At 37.3% G+C, this 14,147-nt stretch overlaps 1 protein-coding gene across 2 annotated transcripts; it reads left to right on the top strand.

The window, feature by feature from the left end:
* Window positions 1–1,006: 1,006 nt before the first annotated feature.
* On the top strand, window positions 1,007–9,610 carry LOC115446252 (esterase FE4). Of its 2 annotated transcripts, none has more exons than XM_030172845.2 (11): window positions 1,007–1,159; window positions 2,396–2,538; window positions 2,942–3,081; window positions 3,877–4,016; window positions 4,417–4,602; window positions 4,920–5,110; window positions 6,017–6,185; window positions 6,521–6,737; window positions 7,598–7,707; window positions 8,091–8,226; window positions 9,024–9,610. In XM_030172845.2, exons 1-11 carry the CDS (start codon window positions 1,093–1,095, stop codon window positions 9,190–9,192), a joined length of 1,668 nt encoding a protein of 555 aa, XP_030028705.1. In that variant the 5' UTR covers window positions 1,007–1,092; the 3' UTR covers window positions 9,193–9,610. The 2 variants fall into 2 exon arrangements, with proteins under 2 accessions (XP_030028705.1, XP_030028704.1); XM_030172844.2 differs by lacking the exon at window positions 6,017–6,185 and adding an exon at window positions 5,831–5,999 and having other exon boundaries at window positions 1,008–1,159.
* Window positions 9,611–14,147: the final 4,537 nt, after the last annotated feature.

Here is a 14,147-nt window from a genome sequence, read left to right on the forward strand (position 1 = left end):
TATATAAAAAATACCCAACGAAACCTGTAAACAAACGATATTTTTTTTTTAATTATTCTCTTTCCTTATCTATGTCTATGATACCCAAACATTGCAATTAAATTAATCATTTTCGTAAAACAGTCATGCATTCAAATAGATTTGTTTCTTCGAAGTAAACAAGAAAAATGATTATACAATTTATGCAGATTGTCCACTCAATAACACTATTTCTAAGGCGACAATGAAGTGAAATGGCATGGGTATTTTCACATTAATCGAGACAAAATTTTGGAGTTGCAACAACTTAACCCGTTAACTTGTAACGACATAAATACACATTTGTACCACATTATTTACATCTTATTTATTACAGTAATTGATATATTTCAATGGGCATCGAAATTAATAGTAATTTTAAGATGTGCTTGCTCTTATTAACCGGCGTTTACTAGAGCATTAACCTCATTGATGTAGATACTAAACAAGGCGTGGGGAAGACAGTCCTTACTCACTGGATTATGTATTCCTACGGATTTTTATATTCACTTGCTAATTATTTAGATACCCTTAATGGATTTCCTGACTATCACCTAGAATAAAATTTGGGAGCTCCCTCACCATCGAAAGCTGAATACGCTCTTCATTAACCGACTCTTCTTGTAAATAAAGCTTTAATTTGTAATAAAAACATCTTGGTTAATTAGACAGAGCAATTTTCTTGCGGCAAGATCTTGACGCAAGGCGACCTTGTCAATGCGTTCAAAAAGTGCTTCGCCATTGTGTTTAGACACGGCAACTGATGCGCTTTCAAGAATCTTAATGTAATCCATATAAGAACAAATGTTTTAGAATACAATCTACTTTTAAGCCTGTATGCTATAAAATTGTAAAGACGTTTAATTGTTACTCTATTTTCCGCCTTAACCAGAGTGCTATAACTAATTATATAGTTTTTGGTCTTAACTAAATAAATGAATAGTCGTATGACAGGAAATTGCTTCGTCTATTGCGGTGTAAATATCTGGATCCGTCACTGTGCAATAATCAGAATTTTCCTAAATATAAACGTGTGTCGTGAGTCAATGGCTGTAGTGTGATTACTAGAGCGACATGATACAGTTGTTAGTATTGCTAGTAATGGCGGCGGCGTCGGACGCGCATCGCCAACATGGCGGAGGTTTGTGGCGGGAATTGTGATTTATGTGTGGGAAGTGTCGCGGTTAAAGTTATTATGTTACAGAGATCATTATAACCCAATTTGCAGTATCGGTGCATTGGTCAATAAACCACAAACGGCATAGATATATTGGATGTGTTTTGATCCATTTTTAAATATCGATTTTTATTTTTATTTAACAGGAGTTATTTTATCAAATAGTATAATTAAATAAGTGATTTATATTATTAACGAATAAATAATCTATACTTCTGTCTATACTTTATTATAACAAGCTGAAGAGCTTCTTCATTTGTTTGAACGCGCTAATCTCAGATACTACAGCTTCAAATTGAAAAATTCTTTAAGTATTGGATAACCTATTTATGGGCTACATAACATCGCGCTATGACCAAAAGGAGTCAAGCATCAATGAAAAATGTTGACAAAACGGGGTAAATTTATTCCCTTCATTGTATGCGCTGCGTAAACATTTAAATTTATGCAACAAGCTTGTACGACAGAGTTATATCTTTTAAAAAATAAAGAAAATATATTACAAAAAAATTCCCCGACCGCGATAATCCCAAAAACTAACCAACAGATTTCGATAAAAAAAAATATGGATATACTTTGAGACCCTGTGAAGGACACAGGGTACTTTCTATCCCGGGAAAATAGATAGCGGGACTTTTATCCCACAAAACTCTTTCACGCGGACGAAGCCAGGAGCAAAAGCTATATAAAATAAATATTAAATGCATACGTAACACTTCGTATACCGTTGAGACTATCTTAAAAATACTTAAGTTTTTATTTGTCGTCTGATGATAAATTGCGATAGCAGATAAATAATAATCTGCGAAACGTTCACATTTCGATACAAACAAAACTGTAGTATTTATTTCGCATATAATGCCTGTTTTGTGGTAGATTACTTGAGCTGTATACCGCAAACATGGTATTTAGGGCAAATAGGAACTTTTATATAAACTTTTATTACAAAACAAAACTATTGCATAGTCTTATTAAAGAATCCATAAATCTTTAATAAGACAATGCAATATAATAATATCGGATACAAATTACAATGTGGGGAATTTTGCGTGTTTTGAGATACAAATAATTAAAATTGACTCAGAAATCAAACCACGAACATCAGAATTCGCTATCCATTTCAGTCCAAGTACCAACATCACTAGACAGATGACCGTGGGGACGAATTAATTGAATTTCTAATGTATTTTTTTCCACTAGCGCCATCTACTGACGGGCCGCTAACAACGTCGCCGTCGGGCACTTTCCGAGGATCATGGATGACCACGCGCAAGGGGCAGCGCATAGAGGCCTACAGGGGCGTGAGGTACGCTGAACCGCCCGTGGGAGAGCTTAGGTTTAAGGTAAGAATAGTTTCAAATATTCCCCTATCAAGCACTCAAAAATTCCCCTGGTACTTTAATTTTCCAAAATATAACAGATAAGCATTATGCACCAGCTTGAAGGTGCTCAAAGTCCACAGTAGTAATTTATTATTAGGCCTCTTATTTTCCCCGTACAAATGCCAGACTGACATTGCCAATGCAGGTGGAGAAATGAGCGGAGTGATGTCCAATTTTCACCCACCCATATCAGGATGTTGAGACATATAAATTATTTACAAACCATTTAAATAAGAAAGTTTACGTACCATACCTTATTGACTTTGATTTTTCAAATTAATGAATTGTATCAAATCTGCAATTTAACAATTTACCACATGAACGTTGTTTTTCAATCAAATTAAACACCCATATCGTCTTCCAGCCACCGCGACTGATCACACAGTACAAAGATGTAGTAGACGCGACGCAGGAGGGACCTGCATGCCCTCAACCGGTACAGAATGACTACCCTGTCGACGAGGACTGTTTGAGGCTGAACGTGTACACACACGGGCATAAGGGGTGAGCGGACGATCGATTTTATATCGTAATAACTTAACCTAACATATATAGTAATAACATAAATACTGCGGAGGTTGTAAGCCGGTTCTCCCCTGGCAAATTAATCCGTGAATACGTAGCATATCTGATCTCTAAAGGATGTAAGTTTAATCCTACTTAATAAATCAAATATAAGTAAAATACATTTGTTCAGAAAAAATATTAATACATAAATTAATATCATAATTATATTCATTGATACAGTCAATCATTATTTCATATCTCGTCTAGAGAGTAGAGTCGTATGTAGTCATTAGCCTAATGAGTGGGAAATCCTGTATTAGAATACTATATTTAATTATATTTATGGCTCACTATTTCAGTCCTAGTGGCTTTCACATAAAAGGTAGAAGATAAACGCTGTCGCGGACTTTTATTTAAAACTATTTAAGATAAACAATCCTATGGTACATCTACTTTGTCTAACTCCAAAGGTTTAGGCAGCGTACGCTAAGATAGCATTTTTTTCCAACTTACTTGATATGTATCGTTATATTATGACCAAATTACACAAAATCATTATAAATTCTATTAAATTCTATTCTAGCCTATGTATTATTCTGAAGTATAACCAATATTACAGTAAAGTTACATACAAATCCGTTCAGTTGTTTTATCGTGAAAGAGTAACAAACATACGTACATACATCCATACTTCCTCACAAACTTTCGCATTTATAATATTAGTAGGATAAACTTGTCGAAGTGTACCTTGGTGGTCACTGTCTGTCCCTCCATTAGCCAGTTTTGTTGCAGCAAACTCCTGCCAGTGATAATGTACATGCACGCGGGCGGGTTCTACTCGGTGTCGGGCCGCAGCGACGTGGCCGGCCCGGACTACCTCCTGGATAGAGACGTGGTGCTCGTGACCATCAACTACAGACTCGGCTCTCTTGGTAAGTCAGTCTATTTTTTGTTTATTTTGGACAAATAGTCATATGCATCAACTGGTTCATTAGCTTAATATAGTGTTCACGATTTACAGACAGAATAATAATAATCTGCACTGATCACGTAATCATAAAAGGCTTTATGTCAGTACAAAATACACAATTATAACTTAGCAATTGTATATAAACTATTTAAAAGAATTACAAGTCCCTTCATGAACAGTCAAAGTCACATCAAAGTAAGAGCTATAAGCCATTACAGATACAGATACAGAACTTAATGTTAAAGAAGAAATGGCCGACCCCACATTGAAGTACTATAAGAGCAGATAGATGATTTGATACTAAAGAAACTAGTTCCATAAACTTTTTCCTTACAACTATTTCTATTCCATACTCTTCCCAGGATTCTTGAGTACGGGGGACAAACAAGCGCCAGGCAACAATGGTTTCAAGGACCAGGTGATGGCGATGCGCTGGATACAGAGGAACATCGCCGCATTCGGAGGCGATCCCAACCTGGTCACCATCACTGGGTACAGTGCTGGCTCCTTCAGCGTGTTCCTTCACATGGTCTCACCCATGTCTAAAGGTATCTTTTGACGCCATATTTACTATGTGGATTACTAGATCTTGTATATAAGATCCTGTCTGTGTAAGTATTACCGCGACATCTATACCTGCTGGAAAAAAGGTTTTGAAAGCATATCTCAGTGTCACAAAGTGTCAGTGTCTACAAATACTTCCTTTTGCTCTCAGTTTGTGACAATTATTATCAGAAAATACCATACACTTAATGAATATCGGTCCAGTGGCCTTGAAACCGTGACACATAAGCAAACTTTCGCATAAATAATATTGATATACCTTCTCATCTGATCATAAAAATGTCTGAATATGTCTGCCCAGGTCTGTTCCACCGCGCGATATCCATGAGCGGGTCCCCGGTGTCGCAGATCGTGATCCCTGAGCACCAGCGCCACCTCGCGGAGAGACAAGCGCGTCTGCTCGGAGTCTCCACCGACTCCTCCAAAGCTATTGTCGACGGACTGAAAACTAAGACTGCTAAGGAACTTGGAGACTCGCTGCTTGGCATGTTTGTAAGTGAATTCATTAAAATCATTTATTTTTTGTATGGGCGCGGCATTCTCTTTATTCTCTTTCGCTAGTAGTATTCTTATCGAGTAAGCAAATGTTGTCGTGTGACGTTAATATAGGTCAGAAAATTAATTCGTACTGCAGATTTCCATGCATTTTGAGGTTACCATTACTATTTTACTACTAGAAGTTTACACGCTCATCGAGGCCCTGTTCAAATTTTCATACAAACATGTACTTTATTGAAACTATTTTTTGATACGATAGCGTGTAAATTCGTGCTCGGAGCACAGAAGACTATACTGGGCCTGTAGCTGTTCAGCACCAGGGGAGTGCAACTATTCACGTTGCAGTTTTAGAATCTGAGAATGTCATGCTTCTTTGAATGCTTCAGTATTGTAATTAATATTTAATAGGTTTTTCAGCACGATTTAATGATCCCAAAGCATTTAAGTCTTACGTTCTTCTTCGCTCGCCATAACCCAATTATTCCTACAACTACTCAACTTCTTCCCCTCTTACCATTATACAATATTCAATTGACATCCATTTTCACGTAAGTTGCACCATTTACTTTATTTATAGCGTAAGGCCACTTGCATTACATTTACATTCGCGACAATGATGTCGTACAAGCCAATTAGTGTTCAATAACCTGGTAATCAAACCCGAACCTACCACTTGACCTGACAAGTTCTGAACGATCAGTAATTCTTATTTAGGAGTTTGACTACGACCCCGTCCTCCTCTGGGTGCCGGTAGTGGAAAAGGATTTCGGTCAGGAGCGGTTCCTTACTATGCAGCCGCTTGACGCCATCCGCCAGGGGAAGATGCACCAAGTCCCCTATATCATCAGCCAGACTAAGGACGAGTTCTTTTGGAAAGCATTCAGTAAGTGTTCATTCTAGGAGTTTCGCTACGATCCTGTGCTGTTATGGATCCCAGTGGTGGAGAAGGATTTTGGGCAGGAACGGTTCTTGACCATGCAGCCGTTGGATGCTATCCGCCTGGGGAAGATGCATGCTGTTCCTTATATCATTAGCCAAACTAGGGATGAGTTCTTCAAGAAGGCTTTTTGTGAGTTGAATTTGCTAATTATTTAGGACATTACAGAGTTGTAAGTAATCACTGCAGCCTAAGAATAATAGGATCGTTAATACGATAGTCAACTCCAGAGATCTAGATCAGGATAAATCATATTAAAAACATAAAAAGTATTCCCTTATCCGGTAATTGGAAATAGGAAAATTCGTTCAACCAAAAAGTCTGGTGACGTCTTCGAGTAATGGGCTATCGCGTCGCCTACCATCAAGCGAGCGTCCAGTTCATCTCGCCATTTATGTAAATAAACTCTATAATTTCATAAAGAAGCAGTCAATAGCTATGATATTTACCACTAATATTTTGTTTAGATGTTCTCCGAAACGAAACGCTTCTCAAAACCATGAACGAGGAATGGTACCGCATCGCTCCGATCTCTTTCTATCTGAGCCCCAACACAGCGAGGCACGCGGCTGACCGACTTAAGGAAGCTTATCTAGGTGGGAAGGAACTGGTGAATGACACCAAGACTGCAGACGGCCTTGGGAAGCTGTATAGTGATGCCATCATTGGATTTGGGGTTCATAGGTGAGATCCTAGAAATTTTTTTTCGAACATTTGTTGGAAAACCATTATCTATCGTAAATCGATTCACTATTTGGAATCTTACTTTCTATATTCCAGCAAATGAGTGCAGTCACCAGATATGTTATCCTCGATACGGTTCTGGTCTTCAAAGAAAGGAATAGTGATTAAGGGGAATGGGGTGGTTTATCTAATCTTGTGGATACTCTGGAAAGGCAACAGTAAACAGTCTATTTACGTGGGGTTTTTGTGGGCATTATTTTTACCGTGCATCTCGTGCGTGTACGTACCTAAATATGCCTACAACATGGGCATGGGTCAAACATGCGTATGCGACGCGATTCTGCACAGTTATAATGTATTAGTTAAAACAGAATATCCCATATAGATCCGTCGCGCTCGGTGTTCTACTTGCTACAGAGTCCAGTCCATTGTATTAAAATCTAACAGCTCATGTGATGGGACCCATTCATTTAATTTTATCCGTGGTGCTTTATAACTAGCTTATCTAGTTGTAAACGTCCCTATCCTTGAGGTTAAATCGCCCCCTTACATCATGATTTTGTCACCCGCATTGCTCTGGAGGGAAGTGGACAATTAATATTTCCAACTCCTCCCTATCTTTCTATTTGATTAATTTCGTTGCGGGATAAAAACATATTAGTGTTCCCTGAGACTCGGCGAGCTTCACCGCTCGGTGTCATGCGTGCCACTGCTGATCCTTTACAGGAGTTGTAGTGGTTGGTGTGAGGGCGGGAAAGTCTCGTACAGAGTCCAGTGTCAGTTGAGCAACCCCGTGTTGCCGTCGCCCCGTCTGCTGTTTGGCCAAAAGCTATACTTTCAAATCACGGTTTTTCCTACAGATTGGTGAATCTGATGGCCCGCTATTCTCCCAAGCCTGTGTATTACTACAAGTTCAGCTACATCGGCGATCAAAGCCATTATGTAGATCCCGACACCAAGAAACCAGTCGGTATGTGTTTATAGAATTATGATATTACTATTCACTGGCTTTCTTATACACTTAAAATCATTCCTGATTAGATAATTGACGTTAGTAGATGGTAGATAGGTATGTTGTAAACTATTGTAAGTTTTCGATTCGATAAAACACATTTTATACAATGGGCTCACAAATATGTGCAGTAGCATTTCTAAAATTTAAGGATAGCGATCGCACCTAAATTATAAAATATCCCCCATGTAAGGCCGCATTGCACACTTTCCAGTAGCTGGTCACGGGCCCACTCTACTATCCATTTGAAGTATTCTTGCATTCAGCGTAGTGGACCAAGGTCCAAACCCTCGGTAGCCACATGCCCAGCAGTGAGCCTATACCTCCCTGACTTCCTCTAGGAGCGGCGCACCACGACGACCTGATCTACCTATTCGGAGTGACCGCGTCGTTCTCTCTCATCGCGCCCTCCGACAGCGAAGACTCCAAGCTGGTTGACAAGATGACCGCCATTTGGTACAATTTCGCACGCTACGGGTGAGTTTAGACATATTTATTTATATATGTATGACGAAATAAGCAAGACGCTCTGACAGTGAAGTGACAGGACTACCCATTACAAGAGGCAACACCATCCGGACTTAGAATTATAAAACACTGTGGGACATTGCAGTATCATTGACACCTTGACACTTTAGATGAAAAAACTCATAATAACCAAGCTACAATGGTAAACCGGAATATAAAAGTGCTTCTACATTTTTGATTAGCAGTACGTACATATGCTTATATGTATATCAAGCCATTGTAGTGATAGTATCCAGCCCAACTCTTGCATACGAGAGACCTACCACCTAGTGAAGGGTAACAAGGGTGTAGGCAGGTTAGGGCAAGGGCGAGGTTCGTGCCTCCCCTATCTTCAACACAAGTACATACTTTTGTATTTTTTTTTACCCGTGCACGGCATAATGTCCCCACTGCACCTGATGGTAAGAGTGGGGTCCAATAGAATGTCGACTGACGAGAGATGATTACCCCTCGACACTCGACAAAATTATGCCGGCATGAAACTTATGGCTACGGAAATAGGGTGATCCCGAAACGCAACACACGTACGTGGGCCATTATAGCGGGTTTTAACACCTAGTGTACGGTGGTCGCTATCCAGGCGAATATAAAATATATCCTACCACGAGCAAATTGTATTATATGTATTTGTGTAAAATTATTGGGATTACAAGTACAAGTACTTTTTGCATTGCCTCACCCTAAACTGAAAGCTGACTACGCCCTTAAATGATACTCATTATTTAATGATATTTTTTCTTCCGCAGAGACCCGAACCCCAAGGGCGACACTCCAGAGATCTCAGCCCTCTCGTGGCCAGTTATAAAGCCTGACTCCAGGAAATATCTTCGTATTGAAAAAGACTTTTCGGTACACGCAAATCTGTTCGAAGATCGGTTCAAAGTTTGGGAAGAACTTTACCCGCTACCGAATTAATATGATTTGAAATTAAGAAAGAATAATTGATATGAAATTGAATTACCTATTTGTAATCAAAAAACATATTTGTCTTTGCCAAAATTGATATGATTATTTACATTACGCATATACAGGCTGTTGGAATTATTGTGAATTTGTTTCGCCTAATTTCTGATAGGACTGTACCATTATAATTCTCTTTGGGCTTTTTGTTGACACTTATACTGACAGGTAGCTGACAATATAAGGAGTATCTTAAGCTCAGAACAATGACAAGCAATCTTAAGCTATTTTTAAGTATGATTTTTTTTAATATTCAGCCTCATAGAGTCTGTAATCAAACTGAACAAATAAATTCAAATAAAATTAAGAAATCGTATAGGTAAGTAATTATTATAAAAAAACTTTTTGTATTGAATAAAATAATAAAGTAAAATGGTTTTTCTTTACCTTCGCAATATGTCATCACAAACCCATGAATTATGTAATTATTATAAAAAAAACGTTTTATATCAAATAAAATAATGAAAAAAAAATGTTTTTCTTTACCTTAGTAATATGTCATCACAAACCCATGCTATACTTGATCCTTCAAACGATGCCTCATACTAACAGCCTCTTGGAGCTTCATATTTGAGTGAAGCGTCTCAAGAAAGTATTGGACTGGTCCCTGACTAGGAAATAAACCTTAGTGAGATGCATGGAACAGAACACACAGTGCTTGAGCGAGATAAAAAAGAGAAGAGTAGTTAAAAGTCGAAGTTGGAATTACCTAGCTAATGACGGACAAGAGACGGGCGGAAAAAATAATAAAAGCAATTAGTCTGAGTCAAACTATATTTTTATTTCGGCCCAATAAAACTTAACAATAATACTGGTTATACATCAGAATATCACATAGGTTACAATTTATAATGATTTTGTGTAATTTGGTCATAATATAACGATACATATCAAGTAAGTCGGAAAAAATGCTATCTTGGTCTACGCTGCCTAAACCGTTGCAGTTAGACAAAGATGATGTACCGTAGGATTGTTTGTCTTAAATAGTTTGAGATAAAAGTTCGCGACAGCATGATATATGTGGAAGCCACTATGACCAAAATAGTGAGCCATTTCTGTCTGTCTATATTATCGATTTTCTCAAAATCTACTGAACGTTACGTAACGGTTATAAGCTACTTTCTATCCCCGGGAAAATATATAATAAGCTAGTCCTACATAAATAAGAATTAACCAGCGCCTTCTGATCTAGTGGCAATATTTAGACTGTGGATTAGGAACACCTGGGCTCGATACCCACTTCAACAAGCCGCTAGTCTGACGTCAAAGTCATTTAAGGTTATAGCTTAAGGTCCATTTTCATACATTTTGTTTCACCTTTAATCTGGGTAACTAAACAAGTATTGACAAGTAAAGAATTTAAATTCACGTCTAGTTAGTGATTAGTTCTCGCAGTTGAAAGAAAAACGTAAAAATAATTAATATGCATGGATATTTCGGCCTTTAAAATTTAAGGCATCCACATTCAGGAAAATGATTATTTGAGTTTAATTTTTTTTTAAACCTAACCTAACCTAATTCATATGTTATTTTCAATGTGCGTAAGAAATGTATTGCACTAAACCTTCGTTGAGGGATAACGACTATAGGATGATGTTTCCAATAATGTACAAAAGTTTCCTCCAAGAACTGCGAGTCATAATTGGTCACATCACGCGACAAACACTAATCATGAGTAATGGAATCTCCACTTGACTCATTGTTGTTTTCCTTAACTATTGACTATTCTTACTTATAGGTAAGTTACTATTCAAGCATAAAGAAAACATTTACCTGTGAAAAAGCATCAACAACAATTGAAATATTAATATATAAAGCTGAAGAGTTTGTTTGTATGCTCTAATCTCAGGATCAACTTAACTAACTTTATTATCACTAGTAGAAACATTACTCTTTACTGTTATGGGACATTTTTTTCCCAGGGAAATATAAGGCGGGACTTCTATCCTAGAAAAATTTATTCACACAGATGGAGCCGCGAGAAAAATTGTATTAAATAAGTTAATATTTCAAAATTGGTAAATAAGAGAGGGCATAATGAAGTTATTTTACTACTGGTGGTACGTCTCTCATATGTGAGAGTCCTGGGTAGGTACCACCGCAACGTCTCTTTCTGCCGCCAAGCAGCAGTGTATAGTCACTGTTCTGTATCGGTTTGAAGAACATTGTAGCCAGTGTAACTATTGGACATAATAAGACTTAACATCTCAGGATGGCGAGCGCAGTGCAATACCAAACATTAATTTATAATTCAAGGTGTTGGATCATTGGATGGTTTTTCTACTGTTTATGGGCGGTCGTATCGCTTACTATCAGGCGAACAGCAAGCTCGTCTCGTCATTCTAAATAATTAAAAAAAATATCTTCAAAACTGAGCCGAATTTATTGGATTTTTTATTGATAAAGGAGTTTTCAGAGGACCTTAGGTTATTATAACCCAAAACATGTATTTACGAAGCCAAGGCTATTATACAATGTCAATATTTGTTTGCTGTAAACAAAATTTAATATTCACTCTACAAGGGAAAACTAGTTGCAATTCATTATAGCTGTTTCCCAGACTATTTTCCTTAAAACATATTACATATGTATTTACCCAGTAAGCCACGTGCGATCTAATATGTAATATATTTGTTGAGGTATAGGGCGCCTTCCGATTTCGTAGCAACAACGATGCGGTCGCGCGAGAAAGTAAATCCATATAACAAAGACAAGCAATGTGGTCGCACGGCATCTAGCGGCATATTGAAAAAGCTCTTAGACTAGCTTTGTATACTTTATGGAATTACTAAACAGCGGTTACTTTGAAAAATCCCTAAACGTTCGTTTAAGTTTTGCAATGCCCACGTCATAAATATTATAGTCTATTAAGATTTTTATACATTGTCTGTGGTGTAGCGGTGCAATACTAGTTTCCAAAAATGTAGTCGACATGTTTCTGTTAAAATTAATAAAAAGTATTTGTTTATAACGCTGCAGATAATTTTGAGATTGAATCCCGGAAGATAAGCAAAATACTAACAGGCTTAAGTTTAAGTCTCCGATCTAACTTTATATAGAAACCTAAAACAAACCATGGCTTTTGGTTTTTCAAAAGTTCGAAGTCGTGAACTATGAGATGCTTAGTTCGATTTCCGGGTCTGATGAAGGGTTAGGATGAGATTATAGACACGTAGAACTCAGCTTAATTATTTGAGAATTTATGCCCGATATGGCGATGTATATATCCTCTATCACAAGACGGATGGCTATTATAATCTCAGCCAATGAATTATTTAAATCTATCTATCCAATAATATTATAAATGAGGTTTGTGAAAATGATTGGATGTTTGTTAGAAGTAAACTCAAAAACAGCTAAACCGACTTAGATAAAATTTAGCACATACATAGATAATGTCATGAATGGACATATAGGCTACTTTTATCACGGTAATTAGCTCCGATGGGGAATAATGGCCTTTTAATCAGATTTTTAAATAGATGGCGCTGTTGTAGGGGACGTTATGAATCGTGCCTACAATGTAAATATAATGTTTTATGGACTTTTGTACTCGGAAAGTTTTTTCACACGAGCCAAGCCGCGAATATCATCTAATAACTATATAAAATCATTGATATTGGCGAAATATTGTTTGCAAGATAGAGAGACGTAAATCTGTCTCTAAAAACAAAAATGATTAAATTCATAAATTCATTATCATCTAATACTGTCTATTCTAAGACGGGTATTCCCCTCAAACATTAATATTCGAGCCGATGTGTTAGTAAACATTAATGTTTTTTCCTTATCGTATCGAGAATAGACTAGCCTTGAACTTGGCAATGATCCTATTATGAAAACAGAGCGCGTCGACACGATAACACAAGTATAGGAAACACTACTACCTCACAAATTTTGCGTTTTTTAAGAAAATAGATCTTATTCCATGTTCTTTAAGCCATTAGCAGTCATTCGCGCATGTCAAGATAATGGACTTCAAGACACTGTGAGCTCATTCTGCGTAGTTACGACCACCAACAGCTAAAAATATTTAAAAAGTTGTATATTTATAAAATTTAGGTAGATATTGTAACTCTGACTTTGCGGATGAACAACACCTCAGTCCCCCCCGTGACCATGAAGGCTGCAAAGTCTTCGAAACATCGGGAGAAAAGAAAAATATTAAAACCGCGATAAAATTCGTAAAATAGTTTCATTTAAATGTCTAACATTCGCGTAAACTTAAGAAATCATTAAGATAATGGATTTGACTTCATGTCTCTTAAGGTCGCATTTGGTGCAACTTCCGTTGACGTGGACGTCCCGCGAAAGTCAAGTCATCTGCTGGCTGTTATTGGTTGCTGAAGTCACTGAAGCAATCGTCCGTTTCATAATGTATTGTTTACAAGAACGTCTGCGCGACGCCTAAATCCCCCATATAGTTGACTAGTGTAGCACGTTTCGTCCAAGTGCAAAGATTTTCCGAAATAAATGACCCGGAATACTTCTCGAAGACAGAATGTAGATGTAATTATGTAGATATGTTATATGTGTATTTATGTATGTATTTCTCTCTTTCTATTCCTCATTTTATAACCATGGTTATAAACATGGTTGTGTGGAAGACATTGCCTAGAGCGATGAGACCGCCATTTGTACATGTGCCTTTTGTCTCTTTTCTACTTTGTATATTTTTTTCTCTGTGCTGCAATAAAGAGTCAATAAATAGATAAAGAAATAAATAAATGTAAGTACATTAATCCTTTAGTCTATTTCTCCCAAATTACAACAAATTCAGCGATTTCTAACAAACATTAAAAACACCTTCCACAAACCTTTTCATTTATACATTTGCATAATTAGTGTCGGTTTGAGAATAACCCAAGCTGTTGATATAAATGTGAGTAACTAGTCACCAAGGGTTATTG

This window comes from Manduca sexta, chromosome 5 (genome assembly GCF_014839805.1).
Source record: "Manduca sexta isolate Smith_Timp_Sample1 chromosome 5, JHU_Msex_v1.0, whole genome shotgun sequence".
In the NCBI taxonomy this organism is placed as follows: Eukaryota; Metazoa; Arthropoda; class Insecta; order Lepidoptera; family Sphingidae; genus Manduca; species Manduca sexta.